The 25705-nt window shown below is 52.4% G+C and overlaps 1 protein-coding gene across 5 annotated transcripts in view; it reads left to right on the forward strand.

Moving 5' to 3' along the window:
- CFAP74 (cilia and flagella associated protein 74) overlaps positions 1-25705 on the forward strand; it is a 66172-nt gene that overhangs the window by 37799 nt on the left and 2668 nt on the right. For 4 of the 5 annotated variants that reach the window (XM_072820053.1, XM_072820054.1, XM_072820057.1 and 1 more), the window contains exons 17-38: positions 213-377; positions 1646-1802; positions 9998-10074; positions 10650-10772; positions 12013-12134; positions 13607-13735; positions 13923-14010; positions 14693-14866; positions 15576-15709; positions 18550-18826; positions 20001-20099; positions 21406-21545; positions 22145-22279; positions 22432-22541; positions 22653-22708; positions 22817-22936; positions 23156-23311; positions 24052-24181; positions 24304-24458; positions 24679-24811; positions 25071-25201; positions 25352-25558. In XM_072820053.1, the coding sequence (XP_072676154.1) occupies positions 213-377; positions 1646-1802; positions 9998-10074; positions 10650-10772; positions 12013-12134; positions 13607-13735; positions 13923-14010; positions 14693-14866; positions 15576-15709; positions 18550-18826; positions 20001-20099; positions 21406-21545; positions 22145-22279; positions 22432-22541; positions 22653-22708; positions 22817-22936; positions 23156-23311; positions 24052-24181; positions 24304-24458; positions 24679-24811; positions 25071-25201; positions 25352-25558 (3018 nt within the window). The remainder of the gene's footprint in view (positions 1-212; positions 378-1645; positions 1803-9997; positions 10075-10649; positions 10773-12012; positions 12135-13606; positions 13736-13922; positions 14011-14692; positions 14867-15575; positions 15710-18549; positions 18827-20000; positions 20100-21405; positions 21546-22144; positions 22280-22431; positions 22542-22652; positions 22709-22816; positions 22937-23155; positions 23312-24051; positions 24182-24303; positions 24459-24678; positions 24812-25070; positions 25202-25351; positions 25559-25705) is intronic. The other variant, XM_072820058.1, reaches the window with a different exon arrangement.

Raw genomic sequence — 25705 nt, forward strand, 5'->3', positions numbered from 1 at the left:
TTGTCGTGATCAATCCACAAACTGAGGATTTCTAGGATGTGGACCGTGTTCCTGGGGTCTGCAAAGGCCCCTGGAACCAGATGTAGGACTTGGCCTGGTACCAGAGGAAGGGGCCAGCGCTCCAGGGTACCCTCAGGGCCGTAGGGCAGCAGGTGGGAGAGGAGAGCTTGCCTGGCACACTTACCCTGGCTCCTTCCTGGGTCTCTCGGCAGCTGTCCCTCGACAAGGAGCTCATTGACTTTGGCAGCTATGTGGTGGGGGAGACCACGTCCCGGATCATCACACTGACCAACATCGGGGGCTTGGGCACCAGGTTCAAGTTTGTTCGGGCCTCAGAGTCCTATGAGATGGACCTCTCCCAGTCAGTCATGAAAATAGTAAGTATATTACCTGTCCTGATCATGAGCCGTGGCTGCTCACCCAGGGGAAGGCGTGAGGCCTCCTCGCACCCCACACAGTCCTGTGAGTATAAAACTGACATGACAGGAAAGAGTCTGTCAACATAGGGCTGGGTGTCGTCAGGTAGAGTGGGAGAGACTGGGCTCCGTGAGAGGACACCTAGAGCCACAGTGACCCCACTGGAGTGTGTGGTGGCTGACAGGGTGGTGGCTGAGAGCCACAGGGGACCACCTTTCTCCTGATGCACCTATGAAGTCCCAGCAGGAGGCTGGCCAAGAGGACACGGCCTGAACACCGCAGGCAAACCCTGCCCGCTCCTGCACCTTTTCCAAAGGTGTGAGGTGAGCAATGGTCTTTTCATGGGAAGGCCATGCAGACATGCTGCTAAGTGATTGAGAACAACCTCAGAGCAACACGGTGTGCCCCTATCTGTGGAAACAACTTCCATCACACTCACTGGACACTGGGAGGTCTTTTGGGGGCAAGGATGGGTGAGAGAAACTTCCTGTAAGAAGCACTGAGCTACTTCAAAGTTTGGTCTACTTATTTTTTTTTTAATTTTTATTTATTTATGATAGGCACACAGTGAGAGAGAGAGGCAGAGACACAGGCAGAGGGAGAAGCAGGCTCCATGCACCGGGAGCCTGACATGGGATTGGATCCCGGGTCTCTGGGATCGCGCCCTGGGCCAAAGGCAGGCGCTAAACCACTGCGCCACACAGGGATCCCGTTTGGTCTACTTATTAAGGGCTCTTAGCAAAGGCCTCAGAAGTATCTCCCCCAGAGGGGACAGAGGACCAGTGGGGTGGGGGCAAGGGTGGTAAGGGTGGGGGTGTAAACCCAGAACACGGCCAGGGCAATGGTGGGTGAGGAGAGGGGTGCAGGCTGGGTCAGCCCTTAGGCCTGCAGGCATCTGAGCTGAAGCCAAGAGAGTGGAGCTGGGGCCTGGGGCTCCGATCCCACAGGGGGAATGGGACCAGGCATCCCAAGACAGGAGGGTAGAGCATCAATGTGGAACAAGGAAGAGCCAGCCTGGGCTAGAGACAAGTGAGGCAGGGTTGGGCCCTGAGCCCCTGGGCCAGCTGCTGCCCTGATATGCATGCTTGGCTCAGGTGGGAGAGGGAGCCAAGGAGGATGATTGTGGCTAGGCTCTCCATGTGGCCCTCCTTGGCAACAGAGGTCTGGGCAGTTGAGTGGGAAAGGCAAATGGAAAACTGCTAGTAAAAGTGTTATGTTCCCTTTTCAGAGCAGTCTGTTCACATATGAAGATAAAGGTTCTTACGAAAAAATCATCATCAGCCCTTCTGAGCAACAGATGGAGGGCAATGAGTCCTCTCCCTTTGACATGCAAAGCCAGAAGAAGGAGCTGGACAACAAGGAGCAGGAAGAAGGGCACCCCACAGGTGAGCTGGACCCAGCGGGGCTGGGGGGCAGACTCCTGGGAGCACCTGGAGCACTTGCTGCCTCCCAGGAGGCTCTGATGAGCCCCCGGGGGTGCCAGAGGGCAGGACTGTATGGTATTTTTCTAGGACTTCGACATTAATAAGGAAATAGATACATTCAAACAAATACTGGTTGTGGAGTGGATTGAAATTTGCAGTCACAGTTAAGCTAACAGGGTATTTTTAGGAACTCCCATTGGACCACCAGGCTTGGGGGTCCTTGTTGGTACAATTGAGGAGCCCTGCCCTCAGTGGGGCAGCAGCAGGACAAAGGGGGAAGAGAGGGAAGGGAGGACTGGGAAGCTCTACTGACAGGGTCTTGGGGGGTTGAGGTGTCTTGGCCCCCTCCCCAGCTTTGCCAATAGAAAGGGCAGTGAGGGCAGTCCACAGAAGAGTCAGGAAACAGGCAGCCCCTCTAGTCCCAAGCCCCAGGCACAGAAGGAAGGACATTCCCCCAGGCCCGGCCTCACCCTGACATGCCCCCTTCTGCTCCTGGGACTGTCCCCGTCCCCTCCTGCCTCCCCGTTCGTTTGGTTTCCCCTTCAACACACATCCAGGAGTGGCAGGCTTTTGTCCTGTTTCAGCCACTTACACACAGAAGCCGAGCAGTCAGTCCCCTTGCTCAGGCTGCTCCGTGAGCTGTTCTTCCTGTCTCCGCCGCTGTGTGGCGTCTGCTCTCACAAACACACCTTGAGTCACAAACCTGCTGCAGCCCAGTCTCATGTGGGGCCTCAGGGTGTGCCAGACACCACCCCTCGTGCATTTGCGTCTGCAAGGCTCACCTGCCACATTCTTGCCGTCTCTCCTTTATTGGCTAATGTTAAGTTCTTTTTCAACATGATTGTGCCAATTCAGACTCCCTCCAGCACCCAGCACAGCTGCCAGCAGCCACTGGACATGTGAGGGCATTTCTGTGGAAATGGACAGCTGATTCTAAAATTCGTATGGAAACCCAGAGGACCTAAAATATCTAAAACAGTTTTGAGGGATCCCTGGGTGGCTCAACGGTTTAGCACCTGCCTTCGGCCCAGGGCGTGATCCTGGAGTCCTGAGATCGAGTCCCACATCAGGCTCTCTGCATGGAGCCTGCTTCTCCCTCTGTCTGTGTCTCTGCCTCTCTCTCTCTCTGCGTGTGCCTCTAATGAATAAACAAAATATTTTTAAAAAAACAGTTTTAAAAAAGAAGAACAAAGTTGGAAGACACAGACTACCTGATTTCAAGACTTGCTCTAAAGCTACAGTGACGAGACAGTGTGGTGTTGGCAAAGGGAGAGACACAGACCCTTGATGGGGCAGAACAGAGTCCAAAAATAGACCTGCACAAATATGGCCAATCAATCTTCACTAGAGATGCAAATGTAATTCCTTGGAGAACAAAACAGTCTTTTCAACAAATGAGACCTTAGCAATTACATAAACATATGCTAAAAAACTAACCTCCAACCATTCCTCACATTGTACACAAATACTACAAGATAAATCATAGACCTAAATGTAAAATCTAAAACCATAAAACTTCTAAAACAAAGCATAGAGGAAAAGTCCATGTCATCATGTGTTGGGCAAAGATTTTTTAGATATGACATTAAAAGTATGATCCAGGGATCCCTGGGTGGCACAGCGGTTTGGCGCCTGCCTTTGGCCCAGGGCACGATCCTGGAGACCCGGGATCGAATCCCACATCAGGCTCCCGGTGCATGGAGCCTGCTTCTCCCTCGGCCTATGTCTCTGCCTCTCTCTCTCTCTCTCTCTGTGACTATCATAAATAAATAAAAATTAAAATAAATAAATAAAAAAAATAAAATAAAATAAAAGTATGATCCATTTTTTAAATATTATAACCTGCTTTGGGATGCAGCAAAAGCAGTTCTAAGAGGGAAATGTAGCACTACGGGCCTACTTCCAGAAGCAAGAAAAGTGTCCTTATACCTAAACGTATACCTAAAGGAGCTAGAAAAAGAAGAACAAACAAAGCCCAAACCCAGGAAAAGGAAAAAAAAAAAAAAAAGAGCAGAAGCAAATAATATAGAAACTTAGCACACACACACAATAGGGCACATCAATGAAATCAGGAGCTAGTTCTTTGAAAAGATCAACAAAATTGAGAAACCTCTAGCCAGACTCATTGAGAGGAGACAGAGACAAAGAGAAAGGATTCAAATAAATAAAATCACTAATGAAAGTGGAGACATAACAACCAACACCACAGAAATTCAAACAATTATAACAATATTATTAAAACCTACATGCCAACAAATTGAACAACCTGGGAGAAATGGATAAATTCCTAAAGCAGGAAAAAATAGAAAATTTGAACAAATTATCAGCAATGAATGGAATCAGTAATCAAAAAACTCCCGACAAACAAAAGTCCAGGACCAGATGGCTTCCCAGGTGATTTCTACCAAACATTAAAAGAAGAGTTACTGCTTATTCTTCTTAAACTATTGTGAAAAAACAGAAAAGGAAGGAAAACTGCCAAATTCATCCCATAAGGCCAGCATTACCCTGATACCAAAACCAGATAGAGACACCACAAAGAAAGGGAACTATAGGCCCATATCCCTGATGAAAGTATATGGAAAAATCCTCAACAAAATATCAGCAAACCAAATCCAACAATGCATTAGAATCACTCACCATGACCAAACGGGATTTATTCCTAGGATGCAAGGGTGGTTCAATATCCACAAATAATCAACATGAATGATATGTCATATCAATATAAGAAAGGATAATAACCATATGATCATTTCAATAGATACAGAAAAAGCATTTGATAAAGTACAACATCCATTCATGATAAATATAAAAAAAAACCCTCTGCAAAGTAGGGTCAGAAGGAGTATACTTCAACATGACAAAGGCCTTATGTGAAGAAATCTACAACCAACATCATACTTAGTGATAGAAAACTGAGAGCTATTTCCCTAAGGTCAGGAACAGGACAAGAATGTCTACTCTCACCACTTTTAATCAACTTAGTACTGGAAGTCCTAGCCTCAGCAATAAGATAAGTAAAAGAAATAAAGGGACGCCTGGGTGGCTCAGCAATTGAGCATCTGCCTTTGGCTCAGGGCCTGATCCCAGATTCCCAGGATCGAGTCCCTCATCAGGCTCCTTACATGGAGCCTGCTTCTCTTCCCTCTGCCTGTGTCTCTGCCTCTCTTTCTGTGTCTCTCATAAAATCTTTAAAAAAAAAAAAAAAAAGGAATAAAAAGCATCCAAATTGGTAAGGAAAACGTAAAACTTTCATTATTTGTAAATGACATGATACTACTATATGTAGAAAACCCTAAAGACTCCACCAAAAAACTGCTAGAAGTGATAAATGAATTCAGTAAGATCACAGGATACAAATTCAATGTACAGAAATTTGTTGCATTCCTTTTTTTTAATGATTTTATTTATTTATTCATGAGAGACAGAGAGAGGCAGAGACACAGGCAGAGGGAGAAGTAGGCTCCCTATGGGGAGCCCAATGCGGGACTTGATCCCAGGACCTGAGGCAAAGGCAGATGCTCAACCACTGAGCCATCCAGGTGCCCCTGTTGCATTCCTAACATAATAATGAACTAACAAAAAGAAAAATTAAGAAAACAATCCCATTTATAATTGCACCACAACCAATAAAATATCTAGGAATAAATTTAACCAGAGGTGAAAGACCTATACTCTGAAAACTATACAACACTGATGAAAGAAATTCAGGATGTCACAAAGAAATGGAAAGACATTCCATGCTCATGGATTGGAAGAACAAATATTGTTAAAATGTCTATATTACCCAAGCAATCTACATATTTAATGTAATCCCTATCAAAATACCAACAGCAAAAAAAAAAAAAAAAAATACCAACAGCAAAAAACAAACAAACAAAAAATACCAACAGCATTTTTCACAGTTAGAACTCAATGCGGCAAAAAAAAAAAAAAAAAAAAAAAAAAAAGGAACTCAATGCGGCAGAACAGAGTCCAAAAATAGACCTGCACGATCCTGTGATAATCCTAAAATTTGTGTGAAACCACAAAAGATCCTGAAGTTGGCCAAAGCAATCTTGAAAAAGAAAAACAAAACTGGAAATATCACAATTCCAGATTTCAAGTTATATTATAAAATGGCAGTAATTAAAACAGCATGATACTGGCACAAAAATAGACACGGAATAGAAAGTCCAAAAACGAACCCACAATTATATGGTCAGTTAATATTCAACAAAGGGGGAAAGAATATCCAATGGGAAAAAGACTCTTCAACAAATGGTGCTGGGAAAACTTGACAGCTACATACAAAAGAATGAAACTGGACCACTTTCTTACACCATAAAAATAAACTCAAAATATATTAAGGACCTAAATGTGAGGTGTGGAACCATCAAAATCCTAGAAGAGAGCACAGGCAGTAACCTCTTTGACATCAACCATAACAACATTTTTCTAGATGTGTCTCCTGAGGCAAGGGAAACAAAAGCAAAACTTTTGGGACTATTGGGACTACATCAAAATAAAAAGCTTCTGTGCAGCAAAGGAAACAATCAACAAAACTAAAAAAACAATTTCTCCCTATGAAATGGGAGAAAATATTTGTAAATGACATATCTAATAAAGGGCTAGTATCTAAAATATATAAAGAACTGACACAACACCCAAAAGACAAATAATCCAATTTTTAAAATGGGCAGAAGACATGAACAGACATTTCTCCAAAGAAGATATCCAAATGGCCAACAGACACGTGAAAAGATGGTCAGCATCACTCATCATCAGAGAAATGCAGATCAAAACCACAATGAGAGATCCCCTCACATCTGTCAGAATGGCTAAAATCAGCAACACAAGAAACAACAGGTGTTGGTGAGGATGTGGAGAAAGGGGAGCCCTCCTGCACTATTAGTGTGAACGCAAGTTGGTGCAGCCACTCTGGAAAACAGTATGGAGGTTCCTCAAAAAGTTAAAAATAAACTACCCTGTGAACCAGCAATTGCACTACTAGATATTTACCAAAGAATATGAAAATACTAATTCAAAGGGATACATGCACCCCTATGTTTATAGCAGCATTATCTATAATAGCAAATCATGGAAGCAGCCAAAGCACCCATCAATAGATAGATAAAGACATGGTATATACAATAGAATATTCGTCATAAGATAGAATGAAATCTTGCCATTTGCAATGACATGGATGGACCTAGAGAGTATTATGCTAAGTGAAATAAGTCAAGGAAAGACATATATCATGATCTCACTCATATGTCAAATTTAAGGAAGGGCATCCCTGGGTGGCTCAGAGGTTTAGCGCCTGCCTTTGGCCCAGGGTGTGATCCTGGAGTCCCGTGATCAAGTCCCACATCAGGCTCCCTGCATGGAGCCTACTTCTCCCTCTGCCTGTGTCTCTGTCTCTGTCTCTCTCTCTCAATTAAATAAATAAAACTTTAAAAAAAAAAAACAGCTAACGTTTAAAAAAAATAAATTAAAACCACAGTGGAGGGACACCTGAATGGCTCAGTGGTTGAGTGTCTGCCTTTGGCTCGGCACAATCCCAGGAGCCTGGAATCAAATTCCGCATCGAGCTCCCCTCAGGGAGCCCGCTTCTCCCTCTGCCTATGTCTCTGCCTCTGTGTATGTGTGTCTCTCGTGAATAAATAAATAAAATCTTTTTAAAAATAAAATAAATAAAACCACAGTGCATGTCCATTACACACCTATTAAGACAGCTAGATCAAAACCAAAAAAAAAAAGGGCAACCCGGCCTGCTTCTCCCTCTGCCTGTGTCTCTGCCTCTCCCCCTTTCTCCCTCTCTTGCTCTCTGTGTCTCTCATAAATAAATAAAATATTTTTAAAAAAGAAAGAAAGAAAAAAGAAAAAAAAAGACAAAGAGCTGGCAACACCAAGCATTGGTGAGAAGTGACTGTAATCCCATCCTCTGCTGCTGGATATGCAGCAACTTTGGAAGAGTTCAGCATTTTCTTACCAAGTAAGCAAACATCAAACAACCCAGAAACCCCACTCCTAGGTATTTACCAAGAGAAATGGAAAACTATAACGGAACGGAAAATTGTACGTGAATGTTTACAGAGGGTTTATGTATAACTGCAGACGGCTGCTGACTAGTGCACAGACATGGTGACACGGCCCTGCCGCGCGAGGGAGTGAGTTAGTGATGCATACCACGACATGCATGAATCAGAAAGGCATCAATGGTCAGGGAAAGGTCAGGCTCAAAAAACCACAAATCATGAATCCATTTATGTGACATTCTGGGAAAGGCAAAATGATATAGATGAGTGGTACTCAGGAACTGGGGGAGGGATTGGCTACAAAGGAGTATCGGGGGGCTCAGGGATAATGGAACTGTTCCATATCTCGATCCTGGTGGCAGCTAGACACTATGCATTTGTCAAGGCTACGCTGAAAGGGGTGAATTTTAACTGCATGTGAATTATTCCTTCATAAAAGAGGTGGAAATCACTCAATACACATAAGCAGCAGAGCACTGTCATCTTGCATGTTTCAGATACTGGTATTATCAGATGCTGAACAGAAAACAAGCATACTCACTCAATGCATGGAAAACCATCCCGAAGGATGAGATGAAGCTGGTTTGAAAATGAACCAAGTAAAACTTCTAGAAGTGAGAATGTGGTCATTGTAACTGGAACCCCAGTCAGTAGGATGAACCGTAGAGAGACACCATGGAGGAGAGACCCGGGAATGTTCTCACCACAGATAAAGGGCCAGAACTGGAAACAAGAAGGAATGTACATGCCATGGAGGACAGAGGGAGGAGGTCTCATCGGTCTGCTCGAGGCCAGAAACATCGTATTTAGCAACATGCTTGCTGAGAATTTTCTAGAATGTCGAAACACATGTAAACTCATATCCTGGAAGTGAGTAAATATCCACTCTATGCTGATAGCACAGAACAGCACTGGATGCATGATTAAAGAAAGCTTTCATTAATGAGCCTGATTCTAGAATTTATGAAAGCTCACCATGTTTTTAGCCAATGGCTCGACACAGTTCCACACTGGGACACCAAGAGACCCCAAGCACCATCCACACAGAACAAAGAGCTGCCCCTAGAGTCTGCCCGGCTTCAGGTCCGAACTGTACACCTGAAGCAGACAAGGACATACGCATCACCATGGGGGCAGTCAGCTGCCCCCTCATCCAGGTGACAGTGTGGCCACTGAGTGGGGTGACAGGTGTGCCAAATGGGAGGAGCCCAGATCAGTCCCAGGCCCCAGAGATAGTGCACACCATCCTGTAGGGTAACAGTCCAGCCTCACGGGGCACATGACACCATGTCAGGTGCAGGGCCCAGGGCAGGCTGCCACAGAGCTCCAGGGCTCCACACAGTAGCCAGGCCAGGCCGCCCAGGACAGAAGGACTCGGAAGGGTGCCAACCTTCACCTCTCCCATAAGTTCTGTCTTCGTGAGCAAAGTCCACAGAAAGACCTTCTCAGACCAGAGGAATCAGCCTCTGCTTCCAGGGGCCTTCCCGACACATGGCCAAGAGATGGGAACACACCAGCTGCACACACGCAGATAAAACTAAATAATAGGGGTTAGGCTGGGACATTTGGAGGGCAATACCATTGTCAACTTCCAGACCTTGGTCCCTCTGCTCCCTGGGCCCGGAAATGCCTCCACCCCTAGGCTGCATGTCAGCCCCTCCCCACTCCCTCTGCAGCAGCCCTCCTCTCTGCTGGGCCTCCCTGTTTCTCCTCTGAATAGGAGACCCCTGTAAGCCCACTCCCCAATCCCCTGACCCCCAAAGGGCCAGCTTGCTCTGTTTTCTCCAGCCCTGACCTTCAGGCCACGGTACCCCACTGGCCATGCACAGCCAGCTTCCCTCACCTACCTGACCTCCCCTAGCTAGGGCCTTGCAGCTCTGGCCACCTTGCTCACCCCCAGCCTCCAGCGCCAGAGGCCATGGTGCCCACTGTCTTTGTCCCCCTGAGAAGCCCCGCTCTGCCCCTCGTGTGTCACTAGGTCTTTCCTCTTTGCAGAGCAGCACCAGAGAGAGGGAGCTGGCTGGGAGCTGGTGGTCCTGGAGATGGAGGGGCCAGATCCCCCTGGCACCCCAGCTCACCCCTGGGCCCCACGGGCTACCTGGCCAGACCTCTCACCTGGACGCCCTTCTTTTCCAGAATCAGAGGGAGTGACCGTGACCACTGTCATGACCATACCCCCCAGTGAGGAACAAATGGAAATCTCGCTGGGAGAGGTGAGCAAGGCCTACTGCTTCCCAGCCCACCTTCCTCCAGCCATGCGTCCCTGACCTGCTACCCCTCCTCCAGGTTGCCCTTCCACTGGGCCAGACCTAGTTGGTCTGAACGCACAGCCTTCAGGCAGCTTGCGCTATCAACTGGCCTGTGGCCACCCCAATCCCAAGTTGAGTCCGGGCCAGCAGCAGGGACAGCGTCCTGGATACAAGGCACTGGGTCGCCTTCCGAGAAAACATGGTCAGGGCCTCCCTGCCTGGAGCATGGTGTGTGTGTGTGTGTGTGTGCATGCATGTGTCAGTGTGTGCACATGTGTGTGCATGTGTATGTGTGTGTTCATGCACATACACAAGGGCCCTAAGTCATCAAGAGAGCAAGTACACACACTTGGAGCATCCCAGGAAGGGTTAAGCTGTGATGCTAGGCAGTGAGCAGTGAACCCTCGAAGGGCAGGGCCAGGCCACCCAGGGACACTCACACTCATGGTGACCAGCACCTCATGCTGGTGAAGACAGGGGGAGGTGCCCTGATAGAAATGTGAAGCCTGACTGGGTCTGTGGTATCTCTTCCCTCTCAGGTGACGGAGGGTGAGATTGGCCCCTTCAGCTCCATCAAGGTACCAGTCATCTTCACACCAGTCACCCCAGGAACCATCCACAGCATGTTCAAGGTCATGTTTAAGAATCAGCAGTGCCCAACTGTGAGTGCCCCACTGCCACTTCCTGCCTTCCTCACTGCAGCCCAGGCTGTCCCTGGGCCGCGGGATGCCTGCCCTCTGTGCTCCCCCCACCACAGCCCTGTGAGGCAGCTGCCTGTGCTATCCACGCCTAGACAGCCAGTTGGTAGCACAGATGGTTAGCACCATAGCCAACATACACACGAACATGCCTTTGCATGCACATCTGTGCACACACGGAGCCCTTGCTCTTAATTACTGGAAATGCCTCTCCAACTTTCCAAATACTTAAAGTTTTTACTCATTACTTTTTATCATGTATTTATTAACTTACTTATAGGTTTATTAAATGTTGCTCCGAGAACATGATCTGCAAACTCTGGTTCTTTTAAATTTGTTGAAATGTCTATTGTGACCAAAGGCAAAACTGAGTTTATCGATGTAATGTGTGCACGTATGTGTAAAGGCTGCATACAAATTCCTGAACTGAATGATTCACATTATTCACGGCCTCCCCATGTCGTTCCCTAGCACTCAGCCTGCAGCCTTCTGGTCTCTGCCCCAGGGACCCTGTGGCCTGGGGTCTGCTGGCTGGGCCGTCCTATGTGTCACATGTCCTGCAAGTCCTGGGCTCCATGGCCCCCGTCCCAGGCCAGGGGTCCTGGAGGAAGGCCCATGGAATCCTCAGCTCACCACTGTAACACCAGGATGGTGCCTCCCCTGCTAGACCCTGCCTGGCCCAAGAGGGGCTGTTAGGCATCAGCTGTCCCTTCAGGACACCCACACACCCCCAAACCTCCTGAGACCTGGACTCAGGGTTTGGCTGGGAGGAGCCAGTGGCCATGGAAGGGAGAGAAGTGGTTCCCTCTCTCCCTGGTCCCCCCGAGACCTCTGAGCCTCCATTCTGTATTTGCTGGGAAAGTTTTATAAAGTGTACATCTCTCTGTGAGACATGTTATTCTGTAATGAAAGAGGTTTTTTAAACAGCTAAAGATGTGGATAATCATGAAGCTGTGTGATGGGAACATGACAATCCATTGTGCTGTTCTTTTTATGTTTGAACATTTTGATAATAGAAAGGATTGTTTAAACTGTATGTTATGAAAACTGGCTCAGACCCCAAAACATGGCTGGTTTGATCAGTGACCTTCCAATACTGGTATGAGTTACAAACATCCTGCAGCTGGGTGGTGTTAGTGCTCACCGTCATTGCCCACTTTGCCAACAGAAATGTGTGTTGCTGACTTTTCACCTTCAAACTCAGTTGTATTTCAGAGTCATGGGCGTTGCTATGGACGTGCCCGTCTGGGTACCAAAACCCAACGTAGATCTGAAGATATGCATGTATGACCGGCTATACCAGGACTCTGTCCTTGTGCATACACGGTGAGCCCGGGTCCCACGCTGCCACTCAGCTGAGAACCTGAGGAGTTGACTCTCAGGGTCACAGCCTACGAGGGGTGGCAGGGCCAGAGTCAGGCACAGAGGGAATTGGATGGGCACACGGAGGTGGGGCCTCTAGACCCCAGGAAGGGCCAGGAAAGGGATGCTCCCAGAGCCTCAGTAGGAAGCAGCCCCACCTGCAGCTAGACATTAGCTCAGTGGGATCCATCTCTGGTTCTGACCTCTTTACTCTAGGAGAGTAAGTCTGGGTGGCTCCAGCAACAAGGGGATGCTCACCCCTCCACACCCAGGTACTTGGTGCATCATAAACACAGACAGGAAAACAAGGAGTGAGGCCGTGTGGACAAACCCCTGAGGAAAGAAGCGTGTTCTATCTGTGGGGTTTTGCAAAGACATCCAGGCTCCAGAGTAGTCACTCCTAAAAACTTAGTCACTCCTAAAAACTTTTTACTAAAGTACAAGTTAGGTGGAGACAAGTAGGCAAATGCCGTGGTTGGTGCTGTGGGGGGACGCTTGTTCCCCACAGGCCTGGTGCTGGCATCTGCTGATGCAGGGAGGGTGGGGAGGGGGCAGGGGGTTCACGGGCCCTGCTGCCAGTGCAGAAGTGGTTCACAGATGTGTGGGGCCTGCAGACTTCCTCTGTGACCATGCTGGTGGAGGGGCTTGCCTGTCTCAGTGCCAGGATCACACACATCAGGGGACTCGAGAGGGGCCCCCCTGAACTTGTGTGTGGAACTAGTGCTAGCCGGCCTCTGCCAGTCAGTTTATATCAGGACGGTGGTGCAGCTACCTTCGGGGTGGGGGGGGCTGAGGGGAGCAGCCCTGGGCCTATGAGGTAGATGAAGACCCCAGCTGCACACTCAGGGTATGTGTACATGTATGTGCGTGCATGAGCTTGCAAGGGCATGTGTTTGTGACACAGTCGGCCAGGTCACTTGGCTTTGTGGAGACTCAAATGCAGGCAAGGGAGTGGGGGAGCTTCCTGGTGGAAATAGGGAAGGTTCCAGCTGAACCCAGATGGAAGGGGGTGGGGGTTCGGGGCTTGGGTGAGGGAGCAAGAGGCACTAACTAGCCTCCTGTGATTGGTGGGGCCCACACTACCTCCTTTGACAGCTCTGGACTTGGAGGTGGGGACAAAGCCAAGGCTAGGTGCCCCAGGCCTATGGGGCCCAGCCCCTCCCCAGCCCAGCCCCCACACTCCTCCAGGCCCCCACACTTTGCACAGTCTGCCCAGAAAACACTCAGGTTTCTGAGAACCAATGGGGCCATATTTCCATGGCAGAGTTTCTGTTTGTAGGAACCCCTCATGAGGAAGGCTGCCCTTCAGCCCCTGAGCAAGCAGGGTGGTGAACCTTCACTGGCACTTGGCCTGGTGCGAGTGCCAGGGGTGTGCAGGAGCAGATGTGGGAACAGATCCACAGCGTTGCTGTCTGATGTCCCCCGGCATCCTGCAGGTCAAAAGCGGCCCTGCGTCTGAAGTTTGAAGTGTGCAAGGAGCTGCGGGAGCATGTGGAGCTCCTGCCGGAGACAGGCTACATCCAGGCCCAGTCCTCCTATGCCGTGCAGCTCAAGTTCCTGCCGCGGTGCGTGCCTGGGGGCTGCAGGGCAGGGAGGCTGCAGGCAGCGCCTCTCCTGCCTCTCACATGTCCTACTTTGCCTACCACTTGTACCTCCTGTGTGACCCCAAAGCACCATTCACAGGTCAGTTTTATTGTCATCCACCAAGTATAAAGAAGAAAAGTACTTTTGAGTGTGTCCTGTCTCTTTCAGACACTCCCTCCCAGAAGATGCAGGGAAGTATTTCGACAAGGAAAGCAGAGTCCTGGAGGCCCCGATGACAATACAGGTGGCTGACCAGGTCTGCGTGGGACACTTCCTGGGAACGTGGGGCACTCTTGGGGACCTGAGCACCACCCCCCAGAAGGCAGGGCCCTGGTGGGTCCCAGCGGCCTGACCCCAGCATCCCCTACACAGTGGGAATGAAGGCTGGGTGTTTGTGGATCAAGGACAGATCCTGGAGAGCTGGGCAGGGCTGAGGGGCGTCCCCCTGGCTCCAGAACCCACTTGTGCCCACGTGCCCACTCACAGTGTCTGCACACCGTGCACCTGCACTCATACACCCCCCATGCCTCGCCTAACCAGGGTTACTCCCCTCTTCGTTGGCACCTGCCTTCCTATCCTCCCAAGTCAGCAACTACAGGAAGGTGGCCTTTTCCTTTTTTTTTTTTTTTTTAAGATTTTATTTATTTATTCATGAGAGAGAGAGAGAGAGGCAGAGACACAGGCAGACGGAGAAGCAGGCTCCATGCAGGGAGCCCCTCGTGGGACTCTATCCTGGGTCTCCAGGATCACACCCTGGGCTGAAGGTGGCACTAAACTGCTGAGCCACCCGGGATGCCCAAGATGGCCTTTTCCAAAAAAGTCCTGTGTCTGGCCACCAGGTCGAAGCAATGCTTCTGCCTTTCTGCCTTTCTTGTGAGTGGAGACATTTGCGAAATGGACTGCAAGTAACCAGGTTGCCCTCACCCTGTGCACTTCAGATCAAGCCAGTGGGGTTTACCTTGCATGCTGTGGTCACCACCTCAGACCTGCAGCTCAGCCCCTCAGCAGTGGACTTTGGTTACTGTACCATCTATGAGGCCATCAGGACACAAGTCAGCCTCTACAACCACTCCCTCCTGCCCCAGGGCTTTGGGTTCGTCGGGCTCCCCAAGGTACCTCGCTTGGTCAGGGAAGGTCACAGGGTGTGGGGACAGAGTCAGGAAGCTCTGGGGGTGGGCCAGGGCGGTGCTGCCCCAGGGTCTGGATGCCCAGCACCAGGAGGCCTCAGCCCTCCCCAGCCCTCATGCCCTCCTATCCCCTCATCATCCCCACCGTCCATATCCCCAGCCTTTGTCTCCCCCTCTCTGGCCTGCCCCAGTAGGACTCAAGACTCCTTTCCCTCTCTTCCTGCCTGGCGTTGCATGATAGCCAAGATGGGACTCAGACCAGGCCGCCCTCAATTCTCCCTGGGCCGCTCCACCGCCAACCCTGCCATCCACTTATATACATGCAGACACGTGTACAAACGCACCAACATAATGCACACACTCACATGCAAGTGCTCATATATGTGCTAACACTCACAAAGACACAACATACATAGACACATAAACAAATCACACACACATGATTGCACACATACAGACGTGCTCACTGCTGGCACTCACATACTCACATACACACAAGCACGTGCACATACATGCAGATACTCATGTACACCCACTCGTACACGCAGACACCCACACACTCACATTTGCACACACACTCACATGCCCTCGTACCCACTCACACACACTGCCACACACATGTCCATGCAGCTCCCAGATAAGCCCCAGCAGATCACTGTTTTCACTTTGGTATTAATGGTTTTCCATTTGCTAGTTTGTGGACATCCAACCCAACGATGGGTTTGGGACAATCCTACCGCTAGAAACACTGCAACTTGATGTGATCTTCCAACCCACCAAGGCCAAGGAGTACAGCTTCGAGCTCATCTGCAAGTCAGAGATCAACCGGTAAGCCTGGCAGGCAAGGGGCGTGGAGGGAGGGGGGCAGCTGGCTTGGGGGTGGCAGTGTGCACATGTGAATGTCTATGGGTTGTGCATGTGTGGGCATGTGTGTGTGAGCATGTGATTACGCATGTGTGAACATGTACATGTGGTGTGCAGAGGATCTGGACATGAGCCCCACTTGCTCTGATCACACTATATGACAGGGACAGTCCCAATTCTATCCTGACAGATGGGACAGAGGAGGTGGTAGATAGAAAAGTCAAACAGGATGCAGAGGGGGTGGTCTGGGATAAGGGGCCGGTTCTTGTTGTTCCCCAAGACTATCAGCCCCAGCGAGGCATGTTCTGGAGCATTCTGTGCAGGTGTCCAGCTGGGCACCAGGCCACCTCCCCAGTGAGCCCCACTGCCTACCCTCCTGCCCCCATTTCTCTTCCTCTCTCCTGTTCCTACCTGCATTCCAGCCTGAGTTGCTGTTTGGCCCTGGGTGGGCCAAGCCCTCTTGTGGCCCTGGACACGTGGCCGCCTGGGATCCAACAGGCAGGCGAGCAGGAATGAGTACCCGTGTGGTAAGAGTTTAGGGAGTGAAGTGCAGAGTTAGAACCCACAAACATAGTCAAGGGCCTCGGCTACCCACCTGCCATGTCCCCCATTAGGGTCTTAGGTAAAACCCACTGCCTCCCATCATAAGAACTGCAGCCTCTGGCAAGTCTCACTGGAGCCTTGTTGACACCTCCCTGAACGGGTGGGGGACTTCTGGTTCTTCTTTGCAACAAAATGAAGGAGTGCTTAAGTGAGTGGCCAGAGGGGAGCTACTCAAAAATAACACTGGAAGGCGTGTTGCCTTGTGCTGTGGGGCATAAGGAGAGATTCAAAGGGTTGAGTGACTCTGGGGGACAAAGCTTCATCCACACCATCCCAGGGCCCTCCAGGGAAGCCCAGCAACACCTCCAACCACAGTCGCGCCACTCCCAGATGCTGGAACCAGCTGGGAAACAGAGTTCGTCCGCCATCCTGAAACATGTCCAGTGAAATCTCTGTGATGATTATCACAATTCATACATTTATGGCCTTTCAATTAATCCCATACTAATAATAACCTCAAAGGTATTTCCACCCACAAGGATTTTTTATCCCCCACATTTAGAGCCTGTGGTCACAGGACATAAAAATATATATTTTAGTACTTCAGTGTGTGAGCAACATTACCTTCACAGCCAGGTAGGATGGGGCCATCCACATCAGAGCGTTAAAGTGTCTGTAATTAGGATGAAATTTGACACGGACGGTGAAGTAGAAATCTGGGTTCGAAGAAGGTGTGGAATGAAAATATTCCAGTGATTAAGATACCAATATCAGTTCTTTGTTTTCATACATTATCTTAATTCAAATACCAGGCTGGGGCAGCCCGGGTGGCTCAGCGGTTTAGTGCCGCCTTCAGCCCAGGTCCTGATCCTGGAGACCCGGGATCGAGTCCCACGACAGGCTCCCTGCATGGAGCCTGCTTCTCCCTCTGCCTGTGTCTCTGCCTCTCTCTCTCTCTCTCTCTCTCTGTGTCCCTCATGAATAAATTAAAATAAAAAAAATTAAAAAATACCAGGCTGATCACAGATGGCCCAAGAACCCTCAAGTAGGGACGCATGGGTGGCTCAGTGGTTGAGCGTCTGCCCTTCAGCTCAGGGCCTGATTCTGGAATCCTGGGATTAAGTCCCACATCAGGCTTCCTGCATGGAGCCTGCTTCTCCCTCTGCCTGTGTATCTGCCTCTCTCTCTGTGTGTCTCTCATGAATAAATAAATAAAATCTTTAAAAAAAAAATGTCAGAGCCAGTGGTGCTAGGGTAGCCTGGCCCACAGAACCACACACACCCCTCTCTGGCCTCCCAGCTGGCGGGCAGAGCTTCCCTTCCCCGAGCTGCTGGAAGCTGCCAGCAAAAGCAGCTTCACTACTGTGTCCTGGCTCTGAAGAACTGCAGGTCAGCAGGGGTTGGAGACACCCTGGAAACTGGCCAAGTGCCAAAATGCACCTGTGGAGGCGGCTCCCAGGCTTTGGGGAAGTTGCCTTGATACTCACCGATGCCTGGACCTTTCACAATGGGCTGCAGACGAACAGAGCCAAAGTTCCAGGACTAAAGCCCACCGTCACACATCTGCTCTTCTTCTCTAAAGGATAATGGCAAAAATGAACTCACTAGATGTTATAGATTTATAATGTATAGTTTTATAGATTCCTGTGTTTATAGATTTATAGATTCATAAGCTTATAGATTTATAGATTCCTGTGCTTATATTTAAAGAGCAATTGATCCATTTTATTTTTATTTTTATTTATTTTAACACTTTTTTAAAATTTTTATTTATGAAAGTCACACAGAGAAAGAGAGAGGCAGAGACATAGGCAGAGGGAGAAGCAGGCTCCATGCACCAGGAGCCCGACGTGGGATTCGATCCCGGGTCTCCAGGATCGTGCCCTGGGCCAAAGGCAGTCGCCAAACCGCTGCGCCACCCAGGGATCCCCCATTTTATTTTTAAATGTCAATGAATGTTTAACAAAATAAGCCAGAAATTACCTCCTCGGCAACTAGAGATGCAATTTTTAGCTATCACTTGAAATGTGCACAGGGGTATGCAGTATTTTCAAAAGATGGTAAGATTCATTCATGAACAGTGAGCAAAATCTGTACCAACTGCTGTCGTAGTCCTAGGCACTGTGCCCATGCAGGCCACCGTCTCCCTCAGAGGCCACCTTCCACAGCCCAGAGGGACCCCACGGACCACACCCCCCCCACGGACCACACCCCCCCCATGGACAGTGCCCTCCCTGATCCACCTGCCCTGGCCCTTCCAGGAGCTTCAAGCTGGCATGCCGGGCTGTGGGTATCCACCCGCCCCTGGAGCTATCCCACTACCAGGTCAAGTTTGCAGCCACTTCCCTGTACGACACGTCCGTGGCCACCCTGTACATCATCAACTCTCACGTGAGCATAAACTCACTGATCCACTCCGTGCCCCGCATCGGCTCAGAAGATGCCTTTCCCGTGGGGCCCACGTCCTTTGAGTTCCTGCTGCCTCCGGATGCACCCATCACCATCTCGCCCTCCGTGGGGACCGTGTCACCAGGAAAGGCAGGTGTGGGCCTCACGGGTAGGCTTGGGGGGGGGGGCAGGGTTCTGCTGGGGTGCCTGGCTCTGAGACCACAGGGGTGGGGATGAGCTCTGCCCCTCATCAGACCCAAGTAGGACCAAGGAAGTCTGCATAGCCCATGAGCATGGGGGGGGGAGGAGGCCCAGCCCAGCCCCAGTCCCAGAGGCAGGGGCACCCAAGGGTGGCTGACCCCACAAGCACCTGCCTGGGGGTGCTAGCGGCTCGGACTTAGGGAGGACATGCAGACCCCTGGATCTCAGAGCAGATGGACACAGAGGGCCTGGTTATCAGAAGTATAGGGTGTCTGTCCACTCCATGGACCCAATGTCCCACCTCTACCCCACATCTGCTTTGCCTGATGGAGCAGAAAGAACAGGGCTGGAGGCAGAGGTCCCTCTTAGCCAGTACCAGGGCCATCCAGCCTCCTGGAGCTTAGATCTTTCCCTTCAAAAGTGAGGGTGGCCGCTGCCAGGATGAGGTGAGGAGGGGCATGTGAGGGTCCTGGGGAGGCCTGGGCCCTGGCAGGGTTTCACTTTAGTGTGATCATTTAAAATGCATTTTATTAAATTTAGCAAAAACTCTTAAATACCACTCCCCAAAGGGCATGTGGGGGTTGGCTTCTGTGTTCTCTCCCTTTCCCTGTTCCCTCTCCCCTGTCTCTGCCCTGCCCCCCACTGTGTGTGTACCTCTGCTGTACCAAGCAGTGGGGACACCTGGGAGTGACCCTTCCATGGGGCCCAGAACCTTCCCACAGGCTGGTCACAGGGACAAGTTGGGGTGAAGAACTCACCCCCAAATCTTGATGGCTGAATGCAGTTTCCTTTCTCACGCACGCTTCTTGTGAGCTGAGGGTGGGGTCCTGGCCCATTAGGACCTCCATCATGGGCCTCCCACCCTGCATGGTAAGAGTGGACTTGACAGTCATACGCTGTAACCTGCCTAGCCCCCGGGGGCAGGGGCACTGGTCAGGAAGCATCTCTCTGGAAAGGGCCCTCAGGAAGCTGAAATCCTACAGAGGTGCCAGAGGTGCCCTGCAAAGAATGTCAGCATGACAGGGGGACATGCAGGGGAGGGAGGACTGAGGGACTTCAGTGGGTGCTGAGGAGGACAGGGCACCAGGGGCCAGCTCTGCCCTCGGGGCTCCTCTCCCTTCAGAGGTGCCTGATCCAGGTGGCCTTCCGGCCTGTGCTGCCCAGTGAGCTGATTCTCCAGGAAGCCTTCCAGGCTCTGAACAAACAAGTGGAGGTCAAGTCGGTGCGTGGGGACTCCAAGAGGAGGGGTACAGGGCACAGGGCAGGGGCTGTGGCCTCCCCCCAACTCCTGAGGCTGCAGGGGCCCAGGACAGCATGCCGGGAGCACTGGGGGGACTTTGTGGAGCATTGTGTGTCACCTGGCTTTAAGAGCATCTTCTCCCTCAACAGCATTACCAGGAAGGCTAGGTCCCGGGGGGGCAGTCTCAGGGTGGGGTAGGGGGCACCTTGGCAGGGTGCACTGAGAAGCAAAAGGGGGGACGCCTGGGTGGCTCAGCGGTTGAGCGCCTGCCTTTGGCTCAGGTCATGATCCTGGGGTCCGCGGATCAAGTCTCACGTCGGGCTCCCTGCATGGAGCCTGCTCCTCCCTCTGCCTGTGTCTTTGCCTCTCTCTGTGTCTCTCATGAATAAATAAATAAATCTTTAAAAAAAAAAAAGAGAGAGAGAGAGAGAGAGAAGCAAGAGGGGCTCTACAGAGGGAGAGCAGATAAAACAGCAAAGGAAAAAAAAAACAGCAAAGGAGCCCCTGATCTCCCCGAGTGTGGCTTCTTTTTTTTTTTTTTTTTTTTTTAAGATTTTACTTATTTATTCATGAGAATACACAGAGAGGGGAGAGAGAGAGAGAGGCAGAGACACAGGCAGAGGGAGAAGCAGGCTCCATGCAGGGAGCCCGACGTGGGACTCTATCCCGGGTCTCCAGTATCACGCCCTGGGCTGAAGGCGGCGCTAAACTGCTGGGCCACCGGGGCAGCCCGGAGTGTGGCTTCTTAAAACCGCCAGGCAAAACCTGTGATAACAGCCCCACAAATGTAGCATCAGCCCAGAGACAAAGCCCAGCAAGGGTCAGGCCCACTGTCCCAGCCAGCTGCAACATGTGGGCTCCTGCCAGGAAAGGGGGTCCCAGGGACCCACATGGAGCTGTGGCGGTCACTGCGCCCCCAAGGACCCAGAGGGACACCCAGCATGCCCCTCCAGGGTCTGGCACACACAGGGGGTCGGTGGGGGGTGGGCACCAGGAAGGAGGACCCTGTCCTGGGTGACTCCTCCCCTCTGTTGTCTGTTTCCCTGCTGGTGAAGGCAACCACCGAGGTTGGTGCCCAGGCCCACGGGGGTCCCTGCACCTGTAGTCATTGACCCCTGAGGAAGCTGGCCCATCCCCCCTCCCCACACACCCCCACCCCTGGGGCCTGCACCCACCGCCGCATCCCCTCACAGGGCAGTCAGCCCAGGCCTGCTTGGAGAAGAGCCAGCTGCCAGGGGCAGCCACAGGGCTCGCTGGGCTGAGCAGGGCTGGCCTCTTCACACCCTAGGTCCGCAAGGACACAGTCACCCAGAGGAAGGACCTGAGGAGACAGTCCTTCTCCACGCTACGGCTGCAGAACCGGGACCGACTGCTCCGGACCTCCACTCCACTGAACACGGAGCTGCACGAGCAGGACCTCAAGTCCAAGTGAGCCTAAGAGAAGCCCATCCCACCACCTCCTTCCGTGCCCATGTGACGAGACCCTGTCCTGACCCCCATAGAGATTTTCCCCACTGGCTCCCTGGAACCGAGCTGTTTTGAGCCATGTGACTGGAAGTCCAGGACCGTGCTGGCTTCAGGCACAGTTGAATCCAGGCTCTGCCTTGAGGCCCTTCCAGCTCTGGCTTCCTGGGCATCTACCCACCCCATTCCCCTGGATCTGGGCCCCTGTACACAGCCTCGCACCATGGGCAGGGGAGACCCTGCTCCCCTGACTCCCATATTCCCAGTTCAGCAACACCAGCCTCTCCAGGTGCAAAATGAGGCCAGGAGAGCTCTGAGGGGCTTAAGTCACCCACCCTAGACCCTTGCCTGAGATCCTAGGAACATGGTCTTCTTGTTAGGTGCCTGACTAGGACTGGGGGGTGGTGGTAGGACAGCCACAGCCTGAGCCCCAGCATGGCCCCCAGGCCACTGCCCCTCTTCCCTTTCTGTCCCCCGTCCCCCCCGCCCCCAGGAGAGTGTGGCAGGGCCTTGGGGCTACTGGCCAGTGTGCAGTGTGAGTGCATACTGCTGCATCATTCCAGTTCCGACGAGTACCAGGCTGCCCAGGCCACCCTGGCCAGATCTTTCCAGGGGAAGTTTGACAAGTTTGTGGTTCCCTGTGTTGTTGCCCATGGTGACACCAAAGACAGGAAGGGGACAGAACCCCTGAGCTTCAGGTAAAGTGCTCTTCCAGAAAGTCACCATCCCTCCTGTGTTACCCACCCAGATGTGGGGCTCCAGAACGATGGGCATGGTATGGTGTCCAGAGTGGGCAGACAAAGGTGAGGAGGTGGGGCAGGTGCTATCAGCACACCCTCCCCACCCCCAGTCCTCACAATACCCTGTACCTGGAGCTGTGGTGTCCAGCAGTAGCACCATCCATTGTGGTGACCTCCAACAAAGGCATAACTACCACGAACTTCGGTGACATCGCTGTAGGTGAGCCCTGACTGGGCCCAGCTCGGGGACCCAGGCCCCCCATCACTGCCCGGGTCCCTCACCCCACTCTTGGGCCTAGGGCTATAGCCTAACTCCACCATCCCATTTCAGGACACCACGGCATAAGAAAGGTCTCCATCCAGAACATCTCCTCTGAGGATCTTGCTGTATCCTTGTCCATACCCAGCCCAGCCAGTTTATGTGGATGGGACAGGGGAGTTGGTGGGGGGCTGCAGTCCTACCCTGGCCACCTCTCCTTGACACTGGGCCCTCAGGTGGAGTTCTCTGTGCTGAACCCCAATGGCCCCTTTATCCTGCTGAACCCTATCAGCAAGCTGCCTGCAGGCGAGACCCAGATTCTGACTCTGTCCTTCTCTCCCCATGAGAGTGTCCTGGTGAGTCCCAAGCCCACTTTACACCATGCTGCAGCCCATGTGTCCAGGCCTTGGGGGTAGCCGATCCCTCTAGACCCCCACCTCCAGGGGACAAGCAGGAGGTGGCTAGGGAGCTCAGAACAGCCTCAGTCCAGCCTGCCCTGCCCCAACGGTCCCCAGAGGTCCAGCTCAAGCCTCTGACAGATGTCTGCTCCACACTAATTGATGTGGTCTTCACAGGCCCAAGAAACGCTAGACATCATAACCAAGAGAGGCACACTCTCCCTGACCCTCACGGGTACTGGTGTGGCATCCATGATCACATGCTCCATCGAAGGGGATGTTCTGGACATGGGTTACGTGATTGCCAGAGAGTCTGTGTCCTCAAGCTTCAAGGTGAGGCACATGACAGGTGGCCTGGTGCCCATGCTGGTCCCTGGAAGGGGGTTCCACCTGGGAGGGATCAGACCCACCTTGGTAGGGGAGCCAGTGGAGGTGTAGGCCATCCCCACACCAAGTCTTCCGCCCCACCCCCAGCCCCCCAGCAGCGGCCACCTCCATTGCCCTGTCCAGCAGAGGGAGGGCTGGGAACATGGTCCCTCCACCTCTCACCTGCCCTGCCTTAGTGCCCCCTGTCTTCCTGCTCAGGGCCTGGGATGAGGAGCTCAGCTCTTCAGTGTTGTGGGTAGTGGGAGCGTGGGCCCCCTGTAGGAGGGCTGGCCTAGCTCCCCATGCTTCTCCAACATCTGAGGGACTCACCAGCCTTGGGATCAGGCAATCCATAGGACACCAGCTTCGTCCACTGGCTTAGGTCAGGACCTGCACTGAGTCCAGAATAGGGATTTCCTGAGTGCCTCACGGAGGAGGGGGTGCTCTCAGGAGAAGGGGGTGAGGGCAGGGGAGAGACTGGGCAAGGACATTAGCTCAGCTGAAGGCTAGTCTGAGCCTGACAGCAGAGGGAGCCCTGGAGAACAGAGGGCATCACCAGGCTGTCCCCCCTTGGGGCACTGCAGCTCCAGCAGGTATGCCAGTCCGGGAAGGGGGTAAGTGGACAGCCAGCCAACGCCCTCAGGGGGAGAGTGAGCTGAGACCCCCTCCCACCGTAGCAGCCCGCTAAAGGTCACTTGTCCTCACAGCTGCAGAACTGCTCCGCGCTGCCCATCAAGTTCTCCCTGCAGCTGGACAGCCTCTCACCCTCCAGGAGCAAAGGCCAGCAGCAGCTGCCACAGTTCCTCACTTCGCCAGCCCAGAGGACTGAGGTCGTGGGTGAGCTGGTGGGTGGGGACGCAGGGCCACTGCTGGGGAAGGCAGGGATGCAGAGAGGGACGCCGGCTGGGGAGGGGAGCTGCAGGCTGGGCTGGGGACTTGCCATGCCGCTGGCCCCGCAGGCACTCAGAACCACAGCGGCCAGAGCGTGTTCAGCGTCATCCCAGTAAAGGGCATCATGGACCCCGGCAAGGCGCAGGACTTCACCGTGACCTTCAGCCCTGACCACGAGAGCCTGTACTTTTCAGACAGGCTGCAGGTCATGCTCTTTGAAAAGGTGTGGTTCCTCCAGCCCAGTCGTGACCCCCTTCCCGAGTGCCCAGGGAAGGGGGCCTAACCTGCCTGCCCTACTTTGAAGGCCCTGGCCCGTGGCCAGGACTCCACACCATGGGTGTTGTCTGGTATAGAGGCCAGTGTCCCAGGTCCCACGGGCCCACATCCTCTTGGAGCTGGGTCATGATGTTGCAGGACGAGGCTACTGTGCTCTTCGTCCCCAGAAATTATCCCACCAGATCCTTTTGAAGGGTGCAGCCCGCGAGCACATGATGTTCGTGGAGGGTGGAGACCCCCTGGACGTGCCTGTGGAGTCCCTGACAGTGATCCCCACGTATGACCCTGAGCACAGAGAGGGTGAGCCCTCCATGGGGCAGGCGCCCTGGGGGTGGGAAGGGAGGCTCGGAGGTACAGTGAGAGGGCCCCTCCTCCCAATTTGCACCTGCACCATTAGCCCTAGGAAGCTTCAAGGGCAGGATGGTCATTCCGGGCCCACTCCTCAAAGGGTGGGGTCATGCTGAAGAGATTTCCTGAGGACCAGCTGATTCTAGGCAGCTCCCTCCCTCTCAGCACCCCCACCGCCCCATCAGCCCCCAGCCAGGTCCTCTCTCTTTAGAAGCAGAGGAGCTGAAGCCCATCCTAGTGACCCTGGATTATATCCAGTTAGACACAGACACGCCAGCCCCACCTGCCACCCGAGAGTTGCAGGTGGGCTGCATCCGGACTACCCAGCTGTCCCCAAAAAAGGTGACCAGAGCACTACCCAGGCCTACCCTGTCCCCCTGAAGAACCCCTTGCCTGGCCTTGCCCCTTGATAGATGCAGGGTGGGCAGCCTATTGGTCAAGGCTGAGAGGAGGGTAGGTGGGGTTGGCCATCCTTGAGGAGGAGATGCTCAGCTCCCAGACCTACTGCTTCCTGGGAGCTGTGCCTGGCCTGCCAGCCCCACCAGCAGCTCCAGTGTCCCACAGAGTGTCGAGTTCAGCCTGGACAGCAGCACATCTCTGCAGCACAAGGGCTTCACCATTGAGCCCTCCAGGGGCTCCGTGGAACGTGGTCAGACCAAGACCATCAGCATCTCCTGGATGCCGCCTGCTGATTTTGATGTAGGTGCCACAGACTCTGGTCAGGAAGCCTGCCAAAACCAAAGGCGAGGCAGGATGACACCCCTGCCCCACCCAGGGAGGGAGCTCCTGAGTGGGCAGGAAGACCACAGATGTGTCTGGTGGGCCAAATGGCTAGGGCCTCCTCTG

The sequence above is a fragment of the Canis lupus genome, chromosome 3 (genome assembly GCF_048164855.1).
Source record: "Canis lupus baileyi chromosome 3, mCanLup2.hap1, whole genome shotgun sequence".
NCBI lineage: Eukaryota > Metazoa > Chordata > Mammalia > Carnivora > Canidae > Canis > Canis lupus.